This window comes from Hipposideros armiger, unplaced genomic scaffold (assembly GCF_001890085.2).
Source record: "Hipposideros armiger isolate ML-2016 unplaced genomic scaffold, ASM189008v1 scaffold_232, whole genome shotgun sequence".
NCBI classification, from domain to species: domain Eukaryota; kingdom Metazoa; phylum Chordata; class Mammalia; order Chiroptera; family Hipposideridae; genus Hipposideros; species Hipposideros armiger.
The window spans coordinates 2681349-2706314 of record NW_017731582.1 but is presented as its reverse complement, the minus strand read 5'-3'; the positions used below and the strand labels follow the sequence as shown (position 1 = coordinate 2706314).

Below are 24966 nucleotides of genomic sequence, written 5' to 3'. Positions count from 1 at the left end.
CCTCCCGGCTGTGCTCGCTCTGGCGTCGGACCGGAGCCGGCTGGGGCGCGGGCGGCCCAGGTAAGCGGGGTGCGGGGGGTCTCGTCCTTCAGTCCTTGCCCCGGCCACACACAGGTGACAGTGCGGGCCACCCCGGGCCGGAGCCCACCCCGCCCCCAGCCGGGACCCCAGCCGCGGTGCCCCTGGAGGGCGGCTGGGGGACGGGCTGGGGGTGGGGGCCGTCCCTTCGTTCTCAGTCCCTCCGGGTCTGTCCCCGGAGCGGGGGGAGGGCCGGTGTCCCTGCCCAGGAGCGGGGCGCCAGGGGCAGGGGTGGGCAGGGCGGAAGCTCCCGCACAAAGGGGACAGCGTCCCGCACATGGAACGAATTAAAGTCCCTGGCGGTGCCCCATGGTGACCCGGCCAGCCGCCCTGCGTGGCTGCTTGCGGGAGGGCGCCGGGTTTCTGGAACTCCCGGGACCTGCGGGCCCCTTTACCCAGCCAGGGTCAGGAGAGGGACCCCAGGACTGCCCCCCCTCTGGGCCTTAGTCCCCGTAGGTGGTTGGGACAGGGTGAGCCTGGGCGATCCCCAAGGTGTGTGCATGTTGGCATGAGACCTCCTCCAGCCCAGACCTGAGGACCCTCGGAAGACGCTGGGCAGTGTGCCCAGATTTCTGCTCTTCATAATGACAGAAGCTAAGTCCTGGTCCTCCTAGGACCCCCAGGAGCCCAGCCCCCAAGGGCTGTTCCTTCCCCTCAGGGGCTGAGTAACCAGCTGGCCTGCTCTTTGCTTATTACCAAGTACCAAGATCTTGAGCACCCTTTCCTCTTATTCTCTCAGCCAGCCACCCTTCAGGACAGACCTCATTAATTCTCACTTGATAAAAAACCTGAAGCCCAGAGAGGTTCAGTGACCTGCTCAGTGTCGCCCAGCAGCAAAGCGGTGGGGCCCCTGTGAACCCAGCTCTGTGCCTCCTCCACTTCCCTGGAGTGGGAGAGGAGGAGGGGGAATACCTATCTAAGGCTGCAAGGTCCCCTTGGGGGGGGGGGATAAAGGGGGTGCAGTCCCACCTCCACCTCCCTCAAAGTTTAATTCCAAACTAAGCATAGATTGCTTATCAGAGTATCAAAAAACAAAGCTATGGGGCAGTTCCAGAGTTTGGGGAAGGGGTGAGAAGGAGTAGGACAGGGGACAAAGGCGTGGGTCACTACCCACAGCCCCTGGAGGCCCTCCCACTCAGCCCGCCCATCGCTGCCCTGGGCTTTAGCTTAAAGCCGGCTGGGTGGCTGGCTGGCTGGATCGCAGCCTCCTTCCTTCCTCTTGACAGGAAATGACTTTCCTTCCCTTTGTTCCCACTTTCTCTGCTTACCCAACTGGATCTCAGAGTCACCCTCTGGGGGAGGAAGGATGGGGGTGGAGGGTCCCCTGGATGCCGCTGACTGGGAGGCTGCCCCGCGGGGAGCTTTCTCACATGTGCTCCACTCCAGAGTGACGTGGGGGCAGTGGGACCAGAGGGAATCTGAACCTCCGTTTCCTGCCAGGGCCTGACTACTGACCCAACTGACCAGGCTCTGAAAGTCCCCAGCTTGGCCCCTTCCCCTGGGGCCCGAAGTCCCAGCAGGAACCGCAGGGAGTGTGTGTGTGTGTGTGGGGGGGTGTGCCCAGCTGTGAACATCTGGCGTCAGCACTGGGAAGCTTGCCTTGGATGTTTTCCGAGAAACCGCCAGATCCAACTTCCTTAAGGGGTGGGCTGGGGTGGAGTGGGGGTCAGAGCAGGGTGGGAAGGAGGTGAAAAGGGCACCGCAGAAGTCTCGGGGCAGCCCAGAATGCACTGACCACAAGGTGACTGGTTCGGATTGGGGCATTCAGGGGTGAGAACAGGCCTGAGAATTTGGGGGCCCCCGTGCCCTCCAGGGAAGAAAAGGTGTGTCTCAGGTCCAAGGACAGACACCTGAGGACTCAGATCGGCTAGTGCTTCATTAGAATTCCGAGTGTGCCACAGATGGCCTATAAAAGTCACTTAACCTCTCGGGGCCTCTCGTGCCCATCTGTGAAGTAGAGGCGAAAGGGGCTGTTTTGAGAATTAGGTGAGTTTTGAGGCATGGAAGGCACTGGGCACAGCGCATGGCACACAGTGCCTGGCACACAGCAAGCGCTTTATCAGCAAGTGCCCTGTTGTTTCTTGTATTTAGATCTCAGATGCACTCTGAAAGTTGTTTACAAACATAGATAATTAAACTTGTAGCAAAGTGTAAAACCAAAGATTATGACAGTCTGTATAAGCATATGTACTTGCAGACATCACATAAAACAAGAAACAAAAGAGAAATATTTTGAAGAACTTTTGAAGCTTTCTTCATAGATTGATTTCTTTTTCAGAACAATACATATATATTTTTTTTTATTTTTTTTTTTAAGGATTTTATTGGAGAACAGTGTGTTTTTCCAGGACCCATCAGCTCCAAGTCAAGTAGTTGTCTTCAATCTAATTGTGGAGGGAGCAGCTCAGTGGCCCATGTGGGGATTGAACTGGCAACCTTGGTGTTAGGAGTATTGCACTTTAACCACCTGAGCTAACCGGCTGCCCCCAGAACAGATATTTTATGATCAGACTGAGCTATACATTTTAACCAAACATCTAAATCAATTTAGGAGGAATTTACGAGCATATGTTGTTTTTGTTGTTTTTGTTGGTCAGTCACCAAGATTGCCCACGGGGGCCAGTTGAACAGAGAGAGGGAAGCCTTTGAGTGGCTCTCCAGCTCCAAGTTCACTGTTAGAGCCCCTCAGGGCTCTTACCCGCCCCGCCCACCCAGCCCCACTTCTCCAGGTTAACTCTCTGGGTCCCTATTTACTCTCCTCCCCACTAAACCTGTGGGCTGGGCTTTGGGGCCATGTCAGGATGGCCCAGCTGGAGAGTGAGATAGAAAAAGGACACGTTTCCCCACCCCGCCCAGTTTGCTCCTGAGCGGAGTGTCCTTGACTCACTCCACCCCATGGCCCCACCACGGCCTTGGCCCCAGAGGCTACTGTCTGCAGGAAACCACCTGAGATAAAATATGGGCTCTCCCTGGTTGGGGTGCCACTCTGCTCCCAAATCCATGCTTTGATGCCTGTATTGTGAGCTGGATGTGATCATCTATGGAGGGCGGGGGGCGTGGACAGACATGGTGACAGTGAGCCAGCAAGCCCTGTGATGAGCTGTCATCACCCTGTGGAAACAGACAGCAGCCCCAGGGGAGAGCTCCGGAATCAGGGGAGGCTTCATGGAGGAGGTAGTGTTGGAGCTGGGCCTCTAAGGAAAAACTGAAATTCACCCTGTGGAGGGGCGAGAGAGGAAAAAGGTGGTGGAAAACGCCCCAAGGCAGGTAAGGGAGATAGTCAAGGAAAGGTGAGTGGTCCAGGGTGGTCAAAAAAGAGGCTGAGGCCAGGGGAATTTGGACTTTAACTTGAAAATGGCAGGGAGCCATGAAAGACTTTTGAGTAGAGGAGAAAACAGCTTTACACTCTGGAAAGACCACTCCAGGTGCAGGGTAGGAGGCAGGATTGGAGCCAATGGGGCACCTGCCTGAACCAGGTTTTAGAGATAGGACAGAGTGAGAGATTCCAGCAATAGAAGCAGGACCTGACTGGATATAGAGGCTGATGGTGGAGAAAAGGATGCTGGCTTGTGGGCAGGGAGAAGGCTCTGGGTTCACATCCCAGCTGCACTGCTGTGTGACCCTGAACAAGTGAGTTCCCCTCCTTGTCTCTGTTTCTTCATTTGTAGTCCCTCTTCTCCAGCAGCGTTGGGGGGAATTAGAGTTAACGGGCAGGAAGTGCTTAGGGCATGGTGGGCAGAGTAGCTCTTGGTAACCAGCAGCTCCGATGGTTCTGTCTCCTCTGCCTCCCACAGTGGAGCTGGCCTGAACCTTGGGGACTTTGACTCTCCCAAGAGAATCCAGTTCCCAGGTGAGGGAGGTAACTTGGGGTGTGGCCATTGGGGGGGTGCGGAGCTGTAGGAGCTGTTCCTTCCTCACATTTCTTGGAGGAGGAAAATTAATCATTCGTGAGGCGAGCAGGGCAGCTCCCCCAGGTGTGCAGGTTGGGGGAAGGGGCAGTCAGGACTGTTGGGATCCACGCCAAGTCACCTGGTGGACACCTGCCTTTCCCCAAAGGACATCCTCAGCCCCTTCTTTGGCTGGGCTGGGTGTCGCTGGCACGGTGGGGTGGCTGCTCCAGTCTTCTTGGGGAGACGGAGGCTCCATGTCCCTAGGTGGGGGGGGGGTGTCTGTGTGTCTATGTGGAATGCTCCCCCGTGCCCTGAGCCTTGCCTGAGTCCAAGTTCCACTTTGCCCTCGACCCCACCAGGAGCCGAGGCAATGGCCTCAAAGCCTGAGAAGCGGGTCGCCTCGTCTGTCTTTATCACCCTGGCACCCCCACGTCGAGGTGAGGCTGTGGTTGAAGGAGTGAGGGGGGCAGCTTGTGAGGCCCGGCCTGGCTGCCCCTGGAAGTCTCCTGCCCCCACGAAGGCACCTGATGCTGGCTCGGCGGGAAGGCCCAGCCCCTGGACACCGCCTGGCAGAGCTGTGGCCACAGTGTCAGCTGTACCCGCTCAACTCTCCAATGGAGGTAAGAGGGTAAGAAGTGGGCGGGAGACTGGGTCTGAGGCAGCACTGAGATGGGGAGGAAAGGACAGGCTCTTAGGTCATTCATTCATTCATTCATCAAGCACCTACTATGTGCCAGGCAAACTCTAGAACCCACCTGCCTGGGTTTGAATCCTGGCTCTTCTACTTCTTGGCTGTGTGATGTTGGCAAGCCACTTAACCTCTCTGTTACTCAGTTTTCTAATCTGTAAAACAGGGATAATGATAGTACCTTCCTCAAAGGGTTGTTGTGAGGATTAGATGAATTAATACGTATGTTTAGCTCAGCACCTGTCATGTAGAAAGTGTTAGATATGTTACCTGCTGTTATTGTTCTGGGCCAAACACTGGGTACATGAAAAGAGAGACAAGGTTTTCAACCACATGAAACTTACATCTTAGTGGAAATAGAGATAATAAAAATATAAAATATAATGTCAAGAAGACACGAGTGCTATACAGAAATAAAGCACGATGAATAAGTAAGGAGGTGAAACTCTTTATGGGGTGGTCAGGATGGCTTCTCCAAGGAGGTGACCTTCAGCTAAGACCTGAATGACAGGGTGGAGCTGGCAGGCGGAGGTGGAGCTTGAAGGGCAGCGAGAACAGCATGTGCAAAGGCCCTGAGGCAGGAATGAATTTGGTAAATTGAAGGACCTGAAAAGTGATTTTATTCGCTCTCTGGTTCTGCTGTTCTCTTGCTGTGTGATCTTAGACAAGCTGTTTCCTTGCTTGGTTTCTTCCTCTGGAAAATGGAAGTTTGGTTATGTGTGTGATGCATACATCACAGAATGGATACTTCATAAGTGACTGTTCCTTTACCTGTGCTTGGTCTGAACTGTCCCTGCTGCCATGGTGACAGAGAGCCTTCCAGTCCTCTGTCCCTGCCACTTCCGTGGAAGGTCTCAGCTGTTGGGTTGGGTGGCAGCAATGAAGGCTGACAACCCAGGGACCTGAGGCAGGGGGTTGGCTCATCATCTGGCAGGGCACCAGCTGGAACAAGAGGGCACTGAGATGCCAAAGGTGAGAGGCCAGCCCAGGATGGCAGCTGGTCTCCCCAGGGTCCCCCCAGGTGCCTAGTCAGATATCTTGCTGTCCCTAGCAAGGCTAGGGAAGCCTTGTGCAGCCATCACCATGAAAACCACCTAGAGACCAACAGGAAATGCCAATCACAGGAGGCCAGAAAGGGGCAGGGGAAGGGGCCACATGTGACAGTACGTGGATATTCACATAACATGCATCTTCAGTATGACACAACCGAAATTCATCTTTTCGTCCTAACCACACGTCTTTTTTTTTTTTTAAGATTTTATTGGGGAATTGGGGACGGGGAACAGTGTTGGGGAATTGGGGAAGGGAAACAGACAAGTTGTTGTCCTTCAGTCTTAGTTGTGGAGGGCACAGCTAGCTCAGCTCCAAGTCCAGGCGCCATCCAGCCGCCCATCGGCAGCTTGTGGCCGCTCAGCTCAAGGTGCTGTGTTCAATCTTAGTTGCGGGTGGGGGTAGCCACCATCCCATGTGGGAGTCGAACCAGCAGCCTTGTTGTTAAGAGCGCACGCTCTATCCACTGAGCCATCTGGGCGGCACCTCAGCTCAAGGTGCCGAGTTTGGTCTTAGTTGCAGTGGGCGTAGCCCACCTTCGAATAGCAATCTTGTTGTTACACCAGCTGAGCCATCCTGTTGCCTTTTGACAGCTCAGTGGCAGCTCAGCTCGGGTGCAGCTCAGCTCGAGCGCAGCTCACTGGCCCATGTGGGAATCAAACCGGCAACCCTGTTGCTCAGAGCTCGTGCTCATAACCAGCTGAGCCACTCTGCTGGCCCCTAACCACACATCCTCAGAACACAGCCTTCTCCAGCTGCTTCTCCGTATAGAAGAACCTGGATGGTGATTTCCCAGATCCACACATCAGGACATGTGACCAATGGGGGGGAGGGGAATGTCCCTTCTGGATAGGAGAGGGAGCTCAAGAAATATCATTTGGATGCCAAAATTCCAAAATTTCTAGGACATTTCCACGGGTTATTGGAATTATAGGCGGAAGATCCTGGGAGTGTGGTGACAAAACCAGACCTTCCTCAGGAGGGGGTGGCCTCACAGTAACGGGTCAGCCATTGTGTTTGCCAACTGGGTGAACTTGAGCAGAGCACAGCAAATCTTGGGGTTCAGCCTTGCTGGAGTGAGATAAGCTCTAAGTGAGCAGCTTGATCATGAGTCTGATCTGACCACAGAACACCAAAGCAGGCCCTGGGGCCATGCGGGCTGCTTAAAGCCATCTCTACAGCAGGCTGTCATCTGATGCCTCTTATAGTGCTGTCCCCTCAGGAGTCCAGCCACGTTTCTTTAGCCCTTTCATCCCGGCAGGAGTCCACACCGTCCCCCAGTCTTCCTCCACTTCGCACTGGCCACTCACACAGCCGCACTACCTCTCTTATCCTCCGCTTCTCTTTGAAAGGCTGCTCCCCGTCCTCGCTCTCGGTCACCTGAACCGAATCATCCTTGTTCACCCCCATTCTGCACACCTGTCCCATGTCTCTCACGCTTGAATTCCTACCCTGGCCGGTACCTGCCCACCCTTCAGCCTATTCTAGAGCCTAAAGCAGGTCCTGGGAGAGGCCTCAGTGCTGCTGTGTCCCCTTCATCTGCTTCCTGACTCACATTAACTCGTCCAGAGCTTGGTTCTCACACTTTAGTGGTGTCAGCATCCCCCGGGGCTTGTTCAAACACAGGCGGCGGGAGCCCCACCCTGGCCGTTTCCGACTCAGCAGGTCTGTGGTGGGGCCCAAGAATTTGCATTTCTTACCCATTTCCAGGTTGTATTGGGGTTCTGGCCTGGAGACCCCAGTTTGAGAACTATTGTTTAGTCCCAAAGCGTAAAGCAGGTGAAACTTGTGGACTAGAAGAGTCATTCTCAAAGTGTGACCTTTCAACCAGCAGCATCGGGAACGTTTCAAAAAAATGTAACTTGCCTGAGCTTACCCCTAGCCTGCGGAGTCAGAAGCTCTGGGGGTGGGGAGCGGCCAGCTGAGTTTGAACAGGCCCCCAGATGATCCATGTGTACTCACAGGGCTAGAACCAGCTTCCCGTCCATACAGTCCCCTCTGTTGGAGGGAGAAAGAAGAGAGTTCCTTTCATCAGCGAGGTGCCCCAGTGAATTAGCAGAGAATGGGACCAGAGCCCAGGCCTTCAGGGGGCAGGGCCTTGGGCACTTTCCATCTGCTTTCCATGAGTGTCCAGGGTAAGGCAGCCTGACCTTGATGGAGCCTGGCTACCTTGGGCCATAGTGTCAGGGAAGCGAGCAGACCGCCTCCAAGTTCTTTACCCTGAGGCACTATTAATAACACTCAGCCTGTGTGTGGCAGTGACAAGATTTTCGTGAGCGGGTTCACAGCTACAGCTACGGCTTCTGTCCTGAGCCCCCAGGGAAGCTGTCAGCCCCTTGTCAGGGCAGCATGGAGGGGCAGGAGTCGCACGATAGTCAGTATTCCTGGATAGCGGAGGGCCTGGGGCTGAGGCAGGAGCTGGGCGACCCTCCAGCCCACCGCCTCCCTCCCCGGCAGAAGCACCCAAGAGGCTGTGAGCAGGGACCAGCAGGTAGGATCCAGGACCACCCCCTCGATGTCACTCCTGCCTTTTGTATATGTGTGTTTGTTGTTGAGTTGTTGTGTGTGCGTTCTTTTTTAATGAAACTTCCAAACATACACAGAAGCAGAGACAACAGCACAAGGAACCCTGTGTACTCCACACCCAGTTTCAACAATTACTAAGATTTTGCCACATGTGTTTTGTCTATTCCTCCCCTCCTCTCCTTCCCTCCCTCCCTCTCTCCCTCCTTCCCTTCCTCTTGTGAAGCAGTTTAAAGGAAATGCCAGTAATCAGGTCATTTCAGCCCCCTATTCTTCAGGGTACATCTTTAAATATGGCCGTTTTGTTATATAACCACAATGCCAAACAAAATCAATAAGAATGCCTTGTGATTGTCTAATGCTGTAGCCATACTTAATTTCCCTGAATTGTCGTAAAAATGCCTTTTAACGGTTGGATTGTAGTGGAATGAATGGTTTACATTATGCCTTATCTTTCTTTTGAGCTATGTCATTCAGTGGGATTTTAAACTTTTCCTCATCTGCAAAATGAGGAGAATTAAATGAGATGATTCATCCTTTGAATCAGGATCACATAAGGTCTTACCAGCGCTATCCAATGAGAATATATTGTGAGTCACAAATGCAAGCCTCGTATGTAATTTATAATTTTCTAGGATCCACGTTGAAAAAACTAAAAAAGAATGAAGCAATATTACTTTTCATAATGTATATTATGCAAGTCAATATATAAACACTGTCATTTCCGCATGTAATTGTTGTGAAAATGACTACGAGGTAGTTAACTTTCTTTTTCCTGTCCTGAGTTGTCAGCGCATCCCAGTGTGGACTTTTCACGCGCTCAATAGCCACACGTGGCTGGTGGCGACTTTATTGGACAGCGCAAATATATACATTATGTTTGGTTATTCTTCAAAGTCTCTTCATTCTGAGGAAGTCCCTTCCCTTTTTCTCTCCCATCCCACTGGCTTGTTGCAGAAATAGGGTGTTTCTGCACAATGTCCTACATGCGATGATGGGACTTCAGCACCAGCTGGAGGGCTTAAGATCCACACGGCGGGGCACCACCCAGGAGTTTCCGATTCTGCAGTCCTGGGCAGGCCCCAGAGGTGCATTTCTAATGCCCTCCCAGGTGGTGCTGCCACTGGTCCAGGAGTCACACTTTGAGAACCGCGCCTTAGGGACTGGTTTTACTTATAGCCCAACAAGGGCCTCCTGCCAGGGTTTCGGGCACGCCAACACCCAGGTGGGGAGGGCTGCTATGGAGGGCTTCAACACTACTGTTTTCTGGGCCGGTGCCATGTCCCATCCACCGTGCGAAGCCCTTCCGTGCGTCATCTCATCACCTTCACAACAACCCTAGCAATTGATACCCGTTTTCCAGCTGACATTCAGAGAGGCTTAAGTCTCTTGCCTGAGGACACGTATCAAGTCAGTGGCAGAGTCAGAGATGGACCCCGGGTCTGGGTGACCTTGGACCTGAGCCCTTAGCTGCCTCGCTGTACAGCCTTCTGAGCAAGTGGACACCTCCTCAGCTCGCCTGCAGAGACTCTTGCCAACCCTCTCTGCTCTTCTAGTTGCAGGATGTTCTCTTCCTCCTCCGACCCTGGATGGCGAGGACGCACTACCGGACCTGGACTTCCTCCCACCTCCACCACCGCCCCCACCGGCATACCTGCCTTCTCCTGATGACGAGCCTTCTGCTTCAATGGGGGCATCACTCATTTCGGACTTAGAGCAGCTGCACCTGCCCCCACCCCCGCCCCCACCACAGGTATTGCTAATCCCTTGATCCCTGACGGGGGAGAGTCTGAGCTTCCTGAGCCTTTCAAGGGATTTTGAGCCTGGAGGTTGTTTGGTCCATTCTCCTGCCTGAGGGCAGTGCCTCTTCGAAGCTCTTTGAGGCTGGTAAAAATTGGTCTTGTTTTTCAAGTTCCCTTTCCTCCTCCGTTGCCCCCTTCAGCTCTAGGAAACCTGTGTTTAATCCTCAACAGTGGCCATTGTAGAAGTGGCCTCCAGGCCAAGGGCCGTGGAGAACCAGGCCAACCTGATTCCAGGAGACTCCTTAGAAGTAGAAGGAAGTAGCTGTGACTGGTTAAGGGAACCCAGGGAAAGGAGCTGGGAGACCTGGGCTGCAGCTGCCAGTGTAACCTTCCTGCTGAGTGACTTCAGATAGGTCACTGGCTTCTCTGGGCCTTGCTTTTCCTCCTCTGTACAATGGGGCTAATTATGCCTGGTGCTGCCAGATGAGAAGCAGAGCTCTGAGGGCTGTGTGGGGTCCCCACTGGATGACTCTTCTATCCCCTTTGATGTCCCCACAGTCCCTGGTGGAGGGGCCTCCCCTCGAGCCTCGGCCCAGTCATCTCCGGCCTTCAGAGGAACTTCCGCCTCCCCCAGAAGAGCCTCTTGGCTTCCCCGAGAGAGAGGCCTCCACAGGTACGGGCACAGGGCTGGAAGGACTCTGGGTGGCCCCCGGGGGCCCTCGTGCGGCTAGCATGGGCTCCCAGGTGGGAACTAGGAGAGCAGGGACCACAGTGTCTGCCCCAGCTCACAGTTCAGGGATGGGCCTTGTAAGTCTTAACATCAACTTTATTTGTAGCGCCTTAACCATTTTATAGTTAAAATCCACTTAAATTTGACCAACAAAATTTGCTATGATAGCAAAAATGCCTTGAATTTCTTTCCCTATTTAATTTTTGAATACATAAGACCCTCCTCTAGTACAAAATAGAAAGCACGAAAGGGTGCACAGTGAAAAGTCTGCCCTGTGCTCCATGCCCGTATCACCCAGTTCCCTTCCAGGTAGACAACCTCTGTAGTTAATGTCTTGCATATCCTTCCAGAGGTATTTTATGTATATGCGAGCAAATACAAATATGTATCCACAGGCTCCCCCGCCACTCCCGTTTTTCCACAAACAGTAGCAAACTGTGCAGTTCTGCAGTTTCTTTCCTTCGTATTTTAGAGCCCATTCCACATCAGAATGTAAAGTGGTTCCTTATTCTTTTTTCACAGCTGCATACTATTCCTTAGCAGGGCCCTACCATGTGCATGTAACCAGTCACCTGTGGATGGGTGCTTAGGTGGCTTTTTGCTGTAACAAATAAGGTCGAGGTGAATTACCTTGCACATGGGTCATTTTGCCCGTGTGCAAGTTTGTGGGATAAATTCCTAGAAGAGGAAGTACTGTGGTCAAAGGGTACGTGCATTTGTAACTTCAGTATTTTTGTCACGTTGCCCTTCTGGGTCTGCCTCATCTCTGCTCCCGCCAGCAGTGTCTGTGTGCCCGTTTGCCCACAGCTTTGCCCTCACTGGGTGTTACTCATTTAATAAACAGTATTAAGTACGCATACTTACCAGGCACCAAAAGGCCTTCTCTACTCCAGGGTTAAAAGTAATTCTCCCCTGGTTTCTTCTAGAGTTCTTCTGGCTTCGTTTTCCACATTGGAAAGGATCTGGGTGTAAGGTATCATGAGGGAGCCCCCCTTTAATTTTTTGCGAGTGGAAACCCCGCTGTCCTTACACTGCGTCTCTTGTCAAGGGCCATTCACATTGCTTTTTACTGCTCCTAATGACCCTCAGGACATGAGGCCACACTCACAGCCCCCGGGGGTTCGAGGTAGACACCTGGCGCTCTGGGCACATTTTGGGTGGTGAGCAGGTATAATACTCGCAGGATGGGCGGATCATGGCCTGTGTCTCCTCTACCCCAGATATCTGTGCCTTCTGCCACAAGACCGTGTCCCCCCGAGAGCTGGCCGTGGAAGCCATGAAGCGGCAGTACCACGCCCAGTGCTTCACGTGCCGCACGTGCCGCCGCCAGCTGGCTGGGCAGAGATTCTACCAGAAGGATGGGCGGCCCCTCTGTGAACTCTGCTACCAGGTGACCCCCCCACGGCAGTTCTCCAGGTGCCAGGCACTGAGCTAGGCACTTGGGAGATGTTATATTATTTCATTCCCCACAACAAAAACCATGGGACGTAGGCACTATTGACCCATTTCACAGATGAGGGAGCTGAGGCTGCGATGGGCAGGAGCTCAGCCAAGGTGACTTAGTTTCCTGTGGCTGCTGTAACAAAGCGCCACAAACTTGGTGTCTTCAAACAATACACATTTACCCTCTTTACCGTTCTGAAGGTCAAAGTCCAAAACCAGTCTTACTGAGTCCAAGTGTTGTGCTGCCTTCACCGCCCAGGCTCTAGGGGAGATCCGTTGCCTTGCCTTTCCAGCTTCTAAAGCTGCATTCCTTGCATTCCTTGGTTCCTCTGTCCTTTCAAAGTCAGCAGGGTGGCATCTTGCTTCAGTGTCATATTTCCTTCTGTGCCCAATCTCCCTGTGCCTCCCACTTACAAGCGCTTGTGGTCGCCGCCCATCTGGACAATCCAAGATAATCTCCTCATCACAAGGTCCTTAACTCAACCACATCTCCAAAGTCTTTTGCCATTCAAGTAGTCACAGCTTCCAGGAATTAGGACCTGGATATCTTTGGGGACATCACTCGGCCTATCACACAAGGTCACACTCCAGAAGGTGGTGGAGCTTCGGTTCAACGCCAGGCTGTCTGGTGGAGCCTGCCTGTGGTCCGGCCGCTCTCTCACCTAGAGTCATGAGGTTCCAATGCGCAGGGGGGGAGTCTGTATCACCTCTGGGTACCACATGCAGTCTGGGAGAGCTAGTTTAGATGCCAAGGTATTGGAGTTGCTGACTTTCCAAAGTGTGAGGTGGCGTTTTTCAGCGTGGCGTACAGAACCCCCACAGACGTGCCACCCGAGTGTGCATAGGCCTCACCTTGTCCTCCTGAATTGGCAGCACCTGGCAATCTGCATTTTTAAAGTCTCTCAGGTGATTCTGATACACACTGAAGTTTGAAAACTACTGACTTGAGGAGTTAGAATAGGAGTTGGGACTATCTAGAAAATTCTGAACGATCTGCGAGGAGGCACTGTGGGAGGAAAAAGGAGCCCTCTACCTCATCAACATGGGGGCGTCTTTACCCTCCTCCTTCAGCTTGGAGCCAAGCAGGGGTGAGGCACTGAGGGGAAGCAAGGGTGAGGAGAGGGTTACAGCTGGAAGCAGCCAGGAGGGACTTGAGCAGTGTGCTGGGGAGAGAAGGGCTGCCCCCAGGAAGGCAGGGAGGGGGAAATGGTGTCCCCACCTGACAGATGGAATCAGGTTAAAATGAATAGGCGCACAGCCAGGAAGGGGACGAGATGTCTGGGAGAAAGATGGACTGGTTGCTCTGCCTCAGTGATGTCTGTCTATCGATATCACTCTCATCCCTCTTCATTCCAGAATGGATTTGAGGCAGTTGATAAGATTATAAAGTTGAACATATACCTATAGTCGACAATAATGTTGGACACTTAAAAATGTGTTGAAAGGGAGGATTTCATGTTAAGTGGCTTTACCACAGTAAAAAAAAAATTTTTTTTGAGAATGCATATAATGCTATAAGATATAAAATAAATAAATCAGAACAGAGGAAAATCAAAATAGAAAGTGAGATGGGACCAAAGGGAAAGTTAGTACAACAAAATATATGAAAAAAAGACACCCCTCCTCCCCCAACAGTTGTTCCTAAACGTGGAGCGTGGAATTTGACTCTGAGCCTCCAAGTGGCCAAATCGAAAAGGGAAAGCATTTCAAGGTTTATTGTCCATAAAGATAAAAAGCACACCTGTTGCTCCAGGAATTCCTTTTCCTAACTCTAAGATTTAAGAGAAATTTCTTCTATGGGCTGTAGTGGACACTGGCCTCAAGCATTTTCTAGTAAGAAAATGTGCCGTCATAGCTAGCTTCATAGCAAGGTTCCTCACTGTAATCCAAGGATACAGTGCCAAGCTCGATCCACTTTAAGAAATAGGGGAGAACTAGGGGTAGTAATTATAGGCCAGTTGCATGCATTTGAGCTCCCCTCCTGAACCCCTGGCCTTCTGGGCCCCTTCTGAGCTGGTCAGAAGCCCCTGTGGCTTGGCATGGGCACGTGCGTAGGTTGGCTCTGAGGCAGTGGCCCTCTGTTCCAGGACACCCTGGAGAAGTGTGGCAAGTGTGGCGAGGTGGTTCAGGAACACGTCATCAGGGCCCTGGGCCAGGCCTTCCACCCAACCTGCTTCACATGTGTGACCTGTGCCCGGTGCATCGGGGACGAGAGCTTTGCCCTGGACAACCAAAATGAGGTGTACTGCCTGGATGACTTCTATAGGTACGAGAAGGGGTCCGAGCACAGAAGGGACAGGGTGGGACTCGGGCAGAGCAGAGGAGCTGAGCCTGAGTGCCGGGGGCTGGGTCAGAGCTTTCCTGCCGAAACCTGTCTGCCTGTTCCACACACCCTCTATCTGACCAGGCACCTGCTTGCCAGGCACTCCATTTGGGTTAGGTCATTTCATCCTCAAAACTGTCCTATCAGGCAGGGAGTATGAAGGGCTCCATTTTACCAAAGGTGGAAATTGCGATATAGAGCGGATAAGCACCCTAAGTCTGCCAGCTGGTAAGTATGGAAGCTTCGATTCAAACGCCTAGTGACCTAACTCCAGGGCCTTGCTTTCAATCCCCAACCACTGCCTCCCCTGGAGCCATAAGAAGCAGTGGCCACACGGATATCTAGGAGGCTCAGTCCCTGCCCTCTAGTTGTTCACTGCCCATGGGGAGAGACAGATGTGCCTCTTAAAAAGGAAGGCGAGAAGAGGAAAAAGCCGTGACCTATGAAACAAAACAAACGAAAAGGGCCCCCACCACACTGAACTCACATGATGTCTCTGCTTTCTCAAATTCTTACATCCCCCACTCACTTCCTTGCCTCGAGCTAATTGTACCCTAGGAAGCTGGGTCTAATTACACGTCTCTCCATCTACTCCTGCCAGGAAGAAAGAGGCATTTGTGGTTGTAGCTCCAGGTGCAGGCACATAGCAACAGGTCTGAAATAGCTCTGGGATGAGAACTAGAGCCAGCCTCCGTTCTGACAGCTAATTTCTGTGGTTGTCGGCGTGAACGCCTCCCGAGCGTGAGTTCCTTTCCCTCTAGGAAATTTGCCCCTGTGTGCAGCATCTGTGAGAATCCCATCATCCCCCGAGACGGGAAGGACGCCTTCAAAATCGAGTGCATGGGAAGAAACTTCCATGAAAACTGCTACAGATGCGAGGTGAGTGAAACAGTGATGATTTAATGACAGGTCATGCTCCAGGCCCTGGGCTGGGACAAGTCAGGGTGGGGTCCCTGCCCTCAAATTGCTCACTACCCAATAGCAGAAACAAATAAGAATGGAAATAGTTACAAATAGAGTCTATTAATCAGAATTCTTTGAGTTAATGATAGAAACCAAACTTGACCTGCTTTCTGCAAGAAAGGGAATCCTGGGAAGTCTCATGGTGGTTATGTCATTAATGATATCAAATTATATAATCAGGGCTCTCTCTCCAGCTCTTGGTTCTGCCTTTTTTGTGTTTGTTTCATTTTCTCTTTCTGTGGGCTGGGATTCTCTGTGAGGAGGGGGATATCGTGCATGGCCATGTTTGGCCCAGGTTTACATTCTTTTAACTTAGAAACCACATCCAGCGATCCCATTCCGTCCTAAGAAAGCCTCCGATTGGCCCAGCTTGGATCACATGCCCATTCTGGACCAATCACTGTCCAGGGGCTATGATTACCAATCCCTGGAGCCAGGGAGGCAGAACCATGTGAAATAGAGGGGTTGATACAACGGTAGGAAGGAAGAAGGGGATGAGGCAGACCCTCATACCAGATGTCCTTTCTGGCTGCTGGGACAGAGCATGTGTAAATCAGCGTAGGGACTAGAAGGCAGTGATCGCATCTAACCAGGGTGGTGGGCTCAAAGGCACTCTTAACAGGGGAGGCGACGCTTACCCTTTGTCTTGCAGGATGAGTAGGAGTTTGCCAGATATTCAGAGAGGGGAGAGGAAATCCAGAAAGAGACATGGGCCTGTAAAAACCTGCATGAGCAAGCCTGAAGAATCAGAGGAAGTGGAGGTTTCTAGGTGTGTCTGGAGTGTAGAGTGCAAGAGAGTGTGGTCGGAGAGGAGGAAAGGGCCCCATGAGCCAGGCTAAGGAGTCTGGACCTTGGACTGCAGGGAGGGGTGAGGCTGAGCCGGGAGGCTGGTTAGAAGCTGGTACAGTATTGCCAGGAAGAAATGCCCAGGGAGTCGCACAGGTCCCCTGGCTCAGGAGGGTCCTATGTTTGCTTTGAAGCTCTGCTGTCACTGTCTTGAAACTTTGAATTTTTGAACAAGGGGCTCTGCATTTTCGTTTTGCCCTGGATCGTACACATTATTTAGCCAGTCCTGCTGGGGAGGCACCAAGAGTCCTGTCCTACCTGTTCCACTGTCACTTCCATGTCACTGATGTTCCTATCCTCTCTAGTGATGGGGACAAAGGTAGCAACTTTTATGGGTGTCACCTAAAGTGGGGACACCCAGAGCAAATCTCTTAATCAGCCATTGAGTAATTCTAAACGTTTATTCAAATGGATACATGGAACCAAGAAGCCATTTTATTTTCACTGAGGGTGACAAGGGAGCTTAGTGGAGAAGTTGACAGATGGCTTCATACTTATGTTATCTTTGTTGATTAGAGTTCAAGGTCCAGCCCATAACAGCTCTTGAAGAGCAATGATGAAACTCAAATGCTGTTATCACCACCATAGCCCTCATAATGTCCAGTGGTCATTAGCATTTTCCTGAGCCTGGCTAGTGAGCAAATAACCCCTTCCCCTCCCTGCTTGTCCTTGGTCAGCTTGGCCTAGGCTACAGTGAGCAGAACCCAGGCTGCCGCAGAAAGTCTGAGTTTGGACTCGAGCAGTTCCATTTCAGATGGTAAGACGCAAACCACAGCGGCCTGGAACCAATTGCGGGGGTGGGGGTAGGGGGGCTGCTGTTTCTTTAGAAAGGGCAATGAGTTTCAAGGTGCCATCATCCACCCTCCTGTCATCAGTCCTGCTTGCTTTGTGGTTCGTGTTATTTATTAACAGGTCATTTACACCTGAGTAGTGTTTTTTACTTTATAAAACGCTTTCATGTGTTTCGCCTTACTTAATCCTGGTGACAGTCTTGTGAGATGGGAGTTGTTGTCTCCATGTAAGGTGAAGAAACTGAGGCTGAGAAAAGTGGTTCCAACCCTTGTTTGTCTGCACCAGGTCTAGCCAGCTTCCTGCCAGCCTACCGCTGGCTGCCAGACTGTGTGACTCGATCATGGTGGAGGTGTTTCTCCACTTGATTCTAATTTAGAAGAGGCCACATGTGCCTCTTTGGGACTTTAGGTTTGGCACTTGATGTGTTGAGAATGCCAAACAAGTGGCGATAGGAATAGCACAGATCCTGGCTTTAAATAGCCCACGTCCCATTTAGAGACTGGAGGTGCAGTTTCAGAGAAGAGGCACACGGGGGCGCCCTCAGCAGGCTCCTCTGGCTGGCACCCCTGAGCCCAAAATTGTCTCGATGGGGAACCAGCCCCTCTGGACTGATGAATGAAGATGACAGCCATGCCCTGAACCAGGCCTCGGGGCGTTCATTGTTCCCATGATTACCCCACAACATGTGCCCAGGGGAGATGCAGGCTGTGGCAGAATAATGAAGTTATCAGTTTGGGCCCCAAATCCCCATCCTCATGGATCTGAAAACTTGGAATATGTTCTAAGGGGGCTGCTAGGTGTTTGGTAGGGTCTTTCTAGCTCTTTCCACGCTTCCTCAGGGGACTTCTCCCAGCTGACTGCTCTCATCATTCACCCCCGTGTGGATGAAAGCCCTGTGTGCCTTGTCTGGTCTTCCCTGATGGAGACCTGGCCAAGGTGTGCTGGGCAAACAGGAAGGAGCAGCTAGCCGCCTGCTTCACCCTTAGGGAGTCCAGCCCGTTCACTCAGTTCATTGCATCAGCAAACGCTAGGTGAGCCCCCCACCCCGGGCGGGCTCCATGCTGCAATGCTCAGTCAGGCCTGGGGTCCAGCCACATGTCCCTTGTCTCCACAGGACTGCAGGATCCCCCTGTCTGTGGAGCCCACGGACCAAGGCTGCTACCCGCTGAACGACCGTCTTTTCTGCAAGCCGTGCCACGTGAAGCGGAGTGCCGCAGGGTGCTGCTGAGAGCACCCCCGGGCCTGGGGGCCCTGAGCTGCCCACTGGCCCCGGTCGGGGTCCCTTCCCTGACTCGGTTCCCCTTCCTGACCTGCTCTCACACACTTTCCTTCTGAGCCACAACAGGGACCAGTCTGTCATGTCCGCAACAGGGCCTGAGCCACCGCAGCCCCGGCCTCCTCCCAGCTCAAAGGTAGGGGTGGCAGGAGACAGTGCCCCTCAGACTTTCACCTCCTCCTTCTCTCCTCTGGGCACTGGAAGCCTTCCACATCATGCCTGGGGTGCACGTCTCGAGGCTCTGGCCCCTCTTGAGCGCGTTTCCAGGGATGAGTTGGGGCGAGTCTCCAGGTGGCACCCTGTGTCCCTAGCAGTGACACTTTAGTTGTCCCGTAGGGCGGGGTGCTGAGATCAGCTCTGGCTTGCAGGACTGAGCCATTTTAGTAAAACTCCAAGGTCCCCTAAAAAAGCGCTTTTTTTAAAATGTGAGGTTTAAATGATGGAGAACATTCTTTGGATGGGGGGAGGTGGATCTTAGTAGGAAATGTCTCCCATTTGTTCATAAATGCACAAGAATGTGACCTGGTAGTGGCGTGGCCATGGACTTCTCACCTGGGTGACTGGCCCAGGCCCAGCTGTGAACCTGAAGAGCAGGGGCAGGAAGAAAGGGTGAGATATGCTGACGCCCAGGGACACTGGCAACCCCTCCACCCTGCCTATGGTGCTCCTGTGTGTAACAGTGAGTCAGCAGACACTGATTAAGTCCCCCTATTATCTGTTGGGGAGCAAGGCGCAGGAGCTCTGAGCATTCTCCTGGTAGCCTTGACTAGGGCCATACACACAGCACACACACACACACACACTCCTCCAGGACAGTGCCAGCGGCTATCCCTTTAGCCCCCTGGTTATGCCCCTAAGTCGTACTCGGGCCCTCCTGCCCAGGCTGCCCTGTGACCACTGCCTCCTCAAGGCTTCACCTAGAAGATTCTTCTTTTAAGGAAAATCACTTTTATTGCTTCGTAACTTGTAGACACTTTGTAGGGCATGAACAAATTAAACAAGGTGTACTTTGCTCCCTGGGGTTGTCTCGTGTACCACCCAGCCTATGAGGATGCCGGGCTCCACGTCCTGGGACACCTTGTGTGGAGCCTGTTAGAGGCTTCAGACCAGAGCACAGCTTCTTGCTGGAAGCTTAGAGTGACAAGCCCCCCAAACCAGGCATCCACATACCATGCCCACAGTTTTTGTCATAACCAAGGACCTACTATTCTCTTGTTTCCTTAATGTTTTCGTTAAACCAACATACTTTTTTTTTAATTCACTTCCAGCTTTAGTCTTGTGCTAAGCAATGATGTATCCATGCAGTCACATGTTGCTGAGCTAGTTCTGATTGTTTCCTATTACACATGAAAATAAATGCATAACTATTAGAAGTCTGTCTGTGTTTCATCTAAGACCTCGCCTAGTAGCCCTAGAAAAGTGTTCCTTGAGCATCTGCTCATGGCGGCACGAGTGTCCAATGCGTGCACCTCCCCCCAAACTGGGGCTCAGCTCAGCACATCTGGGAACTCGCATCCCTCATGAAGGCTTGCACCTGCCAACTCAGGTGTGCTGCTCCTGGACATGGGCCACCAGCAAAAGGGTTGGCCGCAGCAAATCCAGGGTGGAGCCTTTGCTGTAGGAGGCCCTCTAAGGCCACCAAATCCTTCAGCAGAGTCAACACTCACCCTCAGATGGTGCTCACTGCGCGTGAAAGGAACCACTTATATATCGAAGGCGGGGCTTGCTCGGCTGGTGCAGCTCCAGAGGGGGGTGCACGGTGGGAAAGAACGCTGGGCTTGGGGGGAAGGCAACTCAGGTCTCAGACCTGGCGCTGCCACTCAATAGTGTGGACTAGTTAATCCTTCGAGCCTTGATGTCCTCGTCTGTAAAATGGGAACAACACTAATATCTATCATAGCGGGTTGCTGTGATGGAGAGAAATGTTGGGCTGGTGGGTTTCTGACTAGCTCACGCGTCACCTGCTCCCTCTGGTGCTGGCCAGCAATTCTTTGCCATCACTCCTTTTACCAGCATTTCTCAATGGTCCTGTTGAAGCCTATCTATCAGAGACCACCAGGGACGTGCCCCCAGTCAACAAAGGAGTTTATTGTGCTGCTGTGGCCACACAGCATGGGGAGCCGCAGTCTCAGTAGGCAGGTATCGGGAGGGACTCACAACTTGGGGAGGATTTAAGGAAGTGGGGGTTTGCTCCAGATTTGTGCTGTCAGGAAGCATGGATACGTCTATGATTGAGAAGCTTTATTTACTTATATTTAGGATGTGGCGCAGCAGCTGAGGTTGCGAGGGGAGTGCAGTGGCTCGCAGGATAGAGGGTGCTGGTCATTTTTGCAGTTGGACCAGAGGCACAGTGCTCAGAAGGGATGTAACTAGAGCGAGCTGTGAGATCGGAGCCCACCAAGGCCCAGCTCTGAGGGCCAGGCCAGCTCCTGGCTGTCAGAGGCCACTTTTCTCTTTTAGTCACCAAGTTTGGTTTTGGTGTGCCTTTTCCTATCATTAAATTGTAATCTTGTGCTGTGATTCCTCATATCCCAGCCCAGTTCTGACTGGTGGTGTTTGGAGGGGTGGTATCTGGATGCAATCCTGGGGGGTGGCTTTGCCTTCCAGGCTGCACATTTATGAATCGCTCCATAAGGGGACACTTCTAGGGAGATTTCTGCAATGAGAAATAAGTCAGTCACAAAAAGACAAATACTGTCTGATTCCACTTAGATGATGTACTTAGAGTCGTCAGATTCATAGAGACAGTAGAAGGGCGGTTGGTTAGGGGGCTTGGGGAGGGGGGAATGGGGAGTTGTTTAAGGAGTACAGAGTTTCAAGTGAAACGCATTTTGAGATGAATGGGGGAGATGGCTGCACAACAAAATGAATTACTTAGATGCCACTGAACTGTACACTTAATGGTTTAAGATGGTGCGTTTTACGTATGTTTTACCACAAATATAGTCATAAATATATATTTAATGTTCAGAGACAGCAAGAGGGGCTGATAAAGTGATGTAGGAGTCTTGAGAGGTGGGGATGCATACCCTGGATTGGGGTCCTAGAAGGCTAGCCATTGCTGTGTGCAAATCCAGACAGCCGCTGCGGGCTGACCGGCGCTTCCTGAAGGCAGTTGCGGTGTACAGCCACTAGAGGGCAGCATGGGCCAGAGAACTGGGCATGGAGCCCCGGGGCACCAATGTTATCATGCTTCTGGTGGGGTCCTCAACTTCTCCAGATGCGAGATGGGAATACTTCTTGCCTGCCCACCGCACGTCATTGCAGGGAGAAGGAGGGAAGAAAATAATTGGGAAACAAGACAGTGAGCAAGCAATGTGGCTGTGGAATTGCTTCAATTAGAACACATCTCTTTGGAGGGAGACCCATGCTTCAAGAGACTGAATTCCTTATTCACCCAAACTCCTACCTGCTAGGAGGGTCTCACCTGGGAGCTCCCACACTGCCACCCCTGCAAGTTGGTACCTGGGAACCTGGGCTCAGGAAGTATATAATTGGGACAGGACCAAATGGGGTTGCTGGAGAGTCTGAAGCTCTTCTGCTTGTCACCCTCTCCCCAGGGCCCCTCTTTCCCAGCCACACCCAGGTGCTCAGAGGTGTGAACTCCACCTAGCACGTGCCAAGCCCCTCCAGGGTGACCCAGTGCTGCTCCCTACACTGCTAGGGACACAAATGGTGGAAATGAGGACTTAATGGAGAGTAGAAAGGGCTGAGGGTCTGGGAGAGAGAAGGCTGAGCTGCTAGAGGAAAATCCCAGTGACCACAGACATTTTCAAAGAAATGGTTTTATCAATTTAAAATGCACTTCTTGTAAGGTGAATAGATACTCATAAAACACACACACACACACACACACACACACACACACACACACACAAACAAAAACCAATGAAGCAGGTACTACTAATATCCCAGTTCAGAGCTGCACATCAGAGAGATGGTATAACTGTCCAGGGCTGCACAGCAGAGGTCAAACCAGGTTCAGTGAAAACTACAGCCTTCTGCTATAGACTCATGCCACAAATACCCATATTCTAGAATGTTCCAGATGCAAATCCAGCTGAAAAAAACCTTATATGCCTTACACAACCTTCATCTTCTAGGTTGCTGATTTTAGGCGGCAGGCCTCTTGCTCGCCAGCGAGATGTAATTTCCCGGATTCATTCAGATAGGACCTTGCATTTGTAGTGTGTGAGTCATACCAACCTCGTGAATGATCATCAGGTTAGAGACCATGGAGCACACCCTATTCATGACCTTCCTCCTGGAGAAAAAAATGTGCGTCTCAGTGGAAAACTCCACACCGTCCACAGCACATCTTCTGGGTTATTGAATTCTAACCTTTCATTGTCTTTGAGCTATTGTGCCACTTGGGAAAGGGTAGGTCACTGATAAATTCTGTTCTGTCTGGTAGATGGCCCCCTTTCCCCACTCGTGGAAAAACCAGTTTCGTCTCCATGTGCACATTCATTTCACTATTCCTGACCTATAAATGTGAATGTTCTTCTCTTGCCCTTTTGAGCCAGTCAGTGATAACATCTGCCTGGTTCCCTTAGGAGTTAAAATGTTTAACACATGTTGATTTTACATCGGTATGGAAGTCATGATCTTACCTTGTTTAGGGGAAATGTTAACACTTCCTTCATGGATGGCTCCTTTAAGCCAGGAGAGGTGGTGTTTAGCAGCATTAAGAAGCAGCAGGCAGGTGGCAGCTGCTCCCCCTCCCCCAGAGCAGTCTCCAAATGAGGGGGGAGGGTGGGCATAGGCTATGCTCAGGTGGACAGCACAAGGTCTTAGCAAGACCTAGACTTCCCTCTGGTTGAGCCCCTAACTTGACCTTGAGACAACCTTTTTAGGCCTGAGGGTGAGGAAGGGCAGCAGAAACATTTTTATTTCCTGAGCTCTTGTTTGGGGTGAGGCTGAAGAGGTCAGATGTTGATTTTTCCTGACAGGAAGCAGGTTTCAGCAGGGTTAGATAGCCTGCCTGGAACTGGAACGAGGCCTGACTGACTGGGAGACCTAGGATGGGACCTGCCTGCCCCTCAGGGGACCAGAGGACCGCCACACTAACAGTTGGGGGGCTGGCCCCAGGCTGTTCTGCACCTGTCCGTGCGTGGGTCCTCCCAACACCTATGCCTTGAGGACTCTGATCATCCCCATCTTACAGGTGAGGACATAGGCTCAAGGGAGATGCTGACTTGCCCAAGGACACACAAGCCAGCGGCCACAGTGGGACTGCACCCTGGAATTTCTAACACTCAGTCTTTAGGGCTTGTTCAAAGCAAGGTCTGTACGGCCTGTCTTCCCCAGTAAAGGTACCCAGAGGGTGAGTGGAGGGCTCCTCTAAACATAATTCTTTTTTTTTTTAGCTGAGCCATCCTGCCACCTTGTGGCAGCTCAGCAGCAACTCAGCTCGGGCCGGGCATCAAACCGCTGTTGCTCAGAGCTCAAACTCTTCAGTGAGCTTTTAACCAACTGAGCCACTCGGCCGGCCCTAAACATAATTCTTAAAGAACTTGGAGTCAGGGCGCTCTGGGCTCCTTAGTGATGATTACGCTGCTGGTAGTAACAACAACAGGGACCATTTTGTGGTCAGGTAGACGGTCATAGACATGATCTCATTTAGCCCTCAATCTTGCCTTGAAGTAATTACTTACGATCCATCATCCTTCAGACAAGGAGGCTAGGGCTTAAGCTCACCCCCCCCAACCCCCGAGTGATTCTGGCCCTAAATGCCAACCCCTAATCCCTTTCTCCTGCTGCCTTACCCTCCTAGCTATGTGACCGGGGCAAGTCACTCACCTCACTGAATCTCTCTTTCCTTCATCTGTGAAACACAGATAATGACCATTATCATCCACTTAAAGGGACAAAATAGCATCTGACAAAACGCAATGCTGGTTTCCTCGTTCTGACAATGTGCTGTAGTTATATAAGATGTTAACAAAAGGGGAACTCTGAAGCGTGTTAGGAAACGCTACGGTCTTCTGCAACGTTTCTGTAAATCTAAAATTATTCCAAAATTAAAAGTTTATTATCTTATGGCCGGCCGAGTGGCTCAGTTGGTTAAGAGCTCACTCAAGAGTGCGAGCTCTGAGCAACAGCAGTTCGATGCCCGGCCCGAGCTGAGCTGCCAAAAAAAAAGTTTATTATCTTAAAAAGTAACGGGATAGAGGGGAAAGTCTGTGAGGTCGAGGAGGCACAGTCTGTCATTGATAGGAAGACATGAGGACAAGAGGAGTCCATCAGATACTGTTCTACAAATGGGGGGGCTGGGAGGAGAGAAAATGTCTGGAAAAGGGAGTGGGGGTCCACTGAGGGAGGAGAAGGGGAAGTGGGGGGCCCAACCCAATTTCTGTGGATTCCTCATTGTTCCCAGGACTCCAGCGAGTCCCTGGTGGCCCCGAAGGCCATGGTCAGGCAGCCAGTATAAACAAGAGCTTTGGGGCTGGTGTTCCCTAACCCTGGTGGCCTCCTGAGCCTGGGAATGCTGGGGGTGGGGCTCCCCTCTACCCCAGCAACCAGGAGATAGATGCCAAATGGGAGGTGGGTGGTGACGGGTCTCAGAAAATCAGGATGACCTTCAGCCAGTGTGGGTGGCAACTTTTTTTCTCTCTGTAAA

At 52.0% G+C, this 24966-nt stretch overlaps 1 protein-coding gene across 3 annotated transcripts; it reads left to right on the top strand.

The window, feature by feature from the left end:
* Positions 1-19701, top strand: FBLIM1 (filamin binding LIM protein 1). Of its 3 annotated transcripts, none has more exons than XM_019654823.1 (9): positions 1-60; positions 4328-4588; positions 9786-9982; positions 10530-10644; positions 11628-11669; positions 11922-12091; positions 14232-14410; positions 15229-15346; positions 18183-19701. In XM_019654823.1, exons 2-9 carry the CDS (start codon positions 4339-4341, stop codon positions 18294-18296), a joined length of 1185 nt encoding a protein of 394 aa, XP_019510368.1. In that variant the 5' UTR covers positions 1-60; positions 4328-4338; the 3' UTR covers positions 18297-19701. The 3 variants fall into 3 exon arrangements, with proteins under 3 accessions (XP_019510368.1, XP_019510370.1, XP_019510369.1); XM_019654825.1 differs by lacking the exon at positions 18183-19701 and adding an exon at positions 16083-16202; XM_019654824.1 differs by lacking the exon at positions 11628-11669.
* The last annotated feature ends 5265 nt before the right edge of the window (positions 19702-24966 follow it).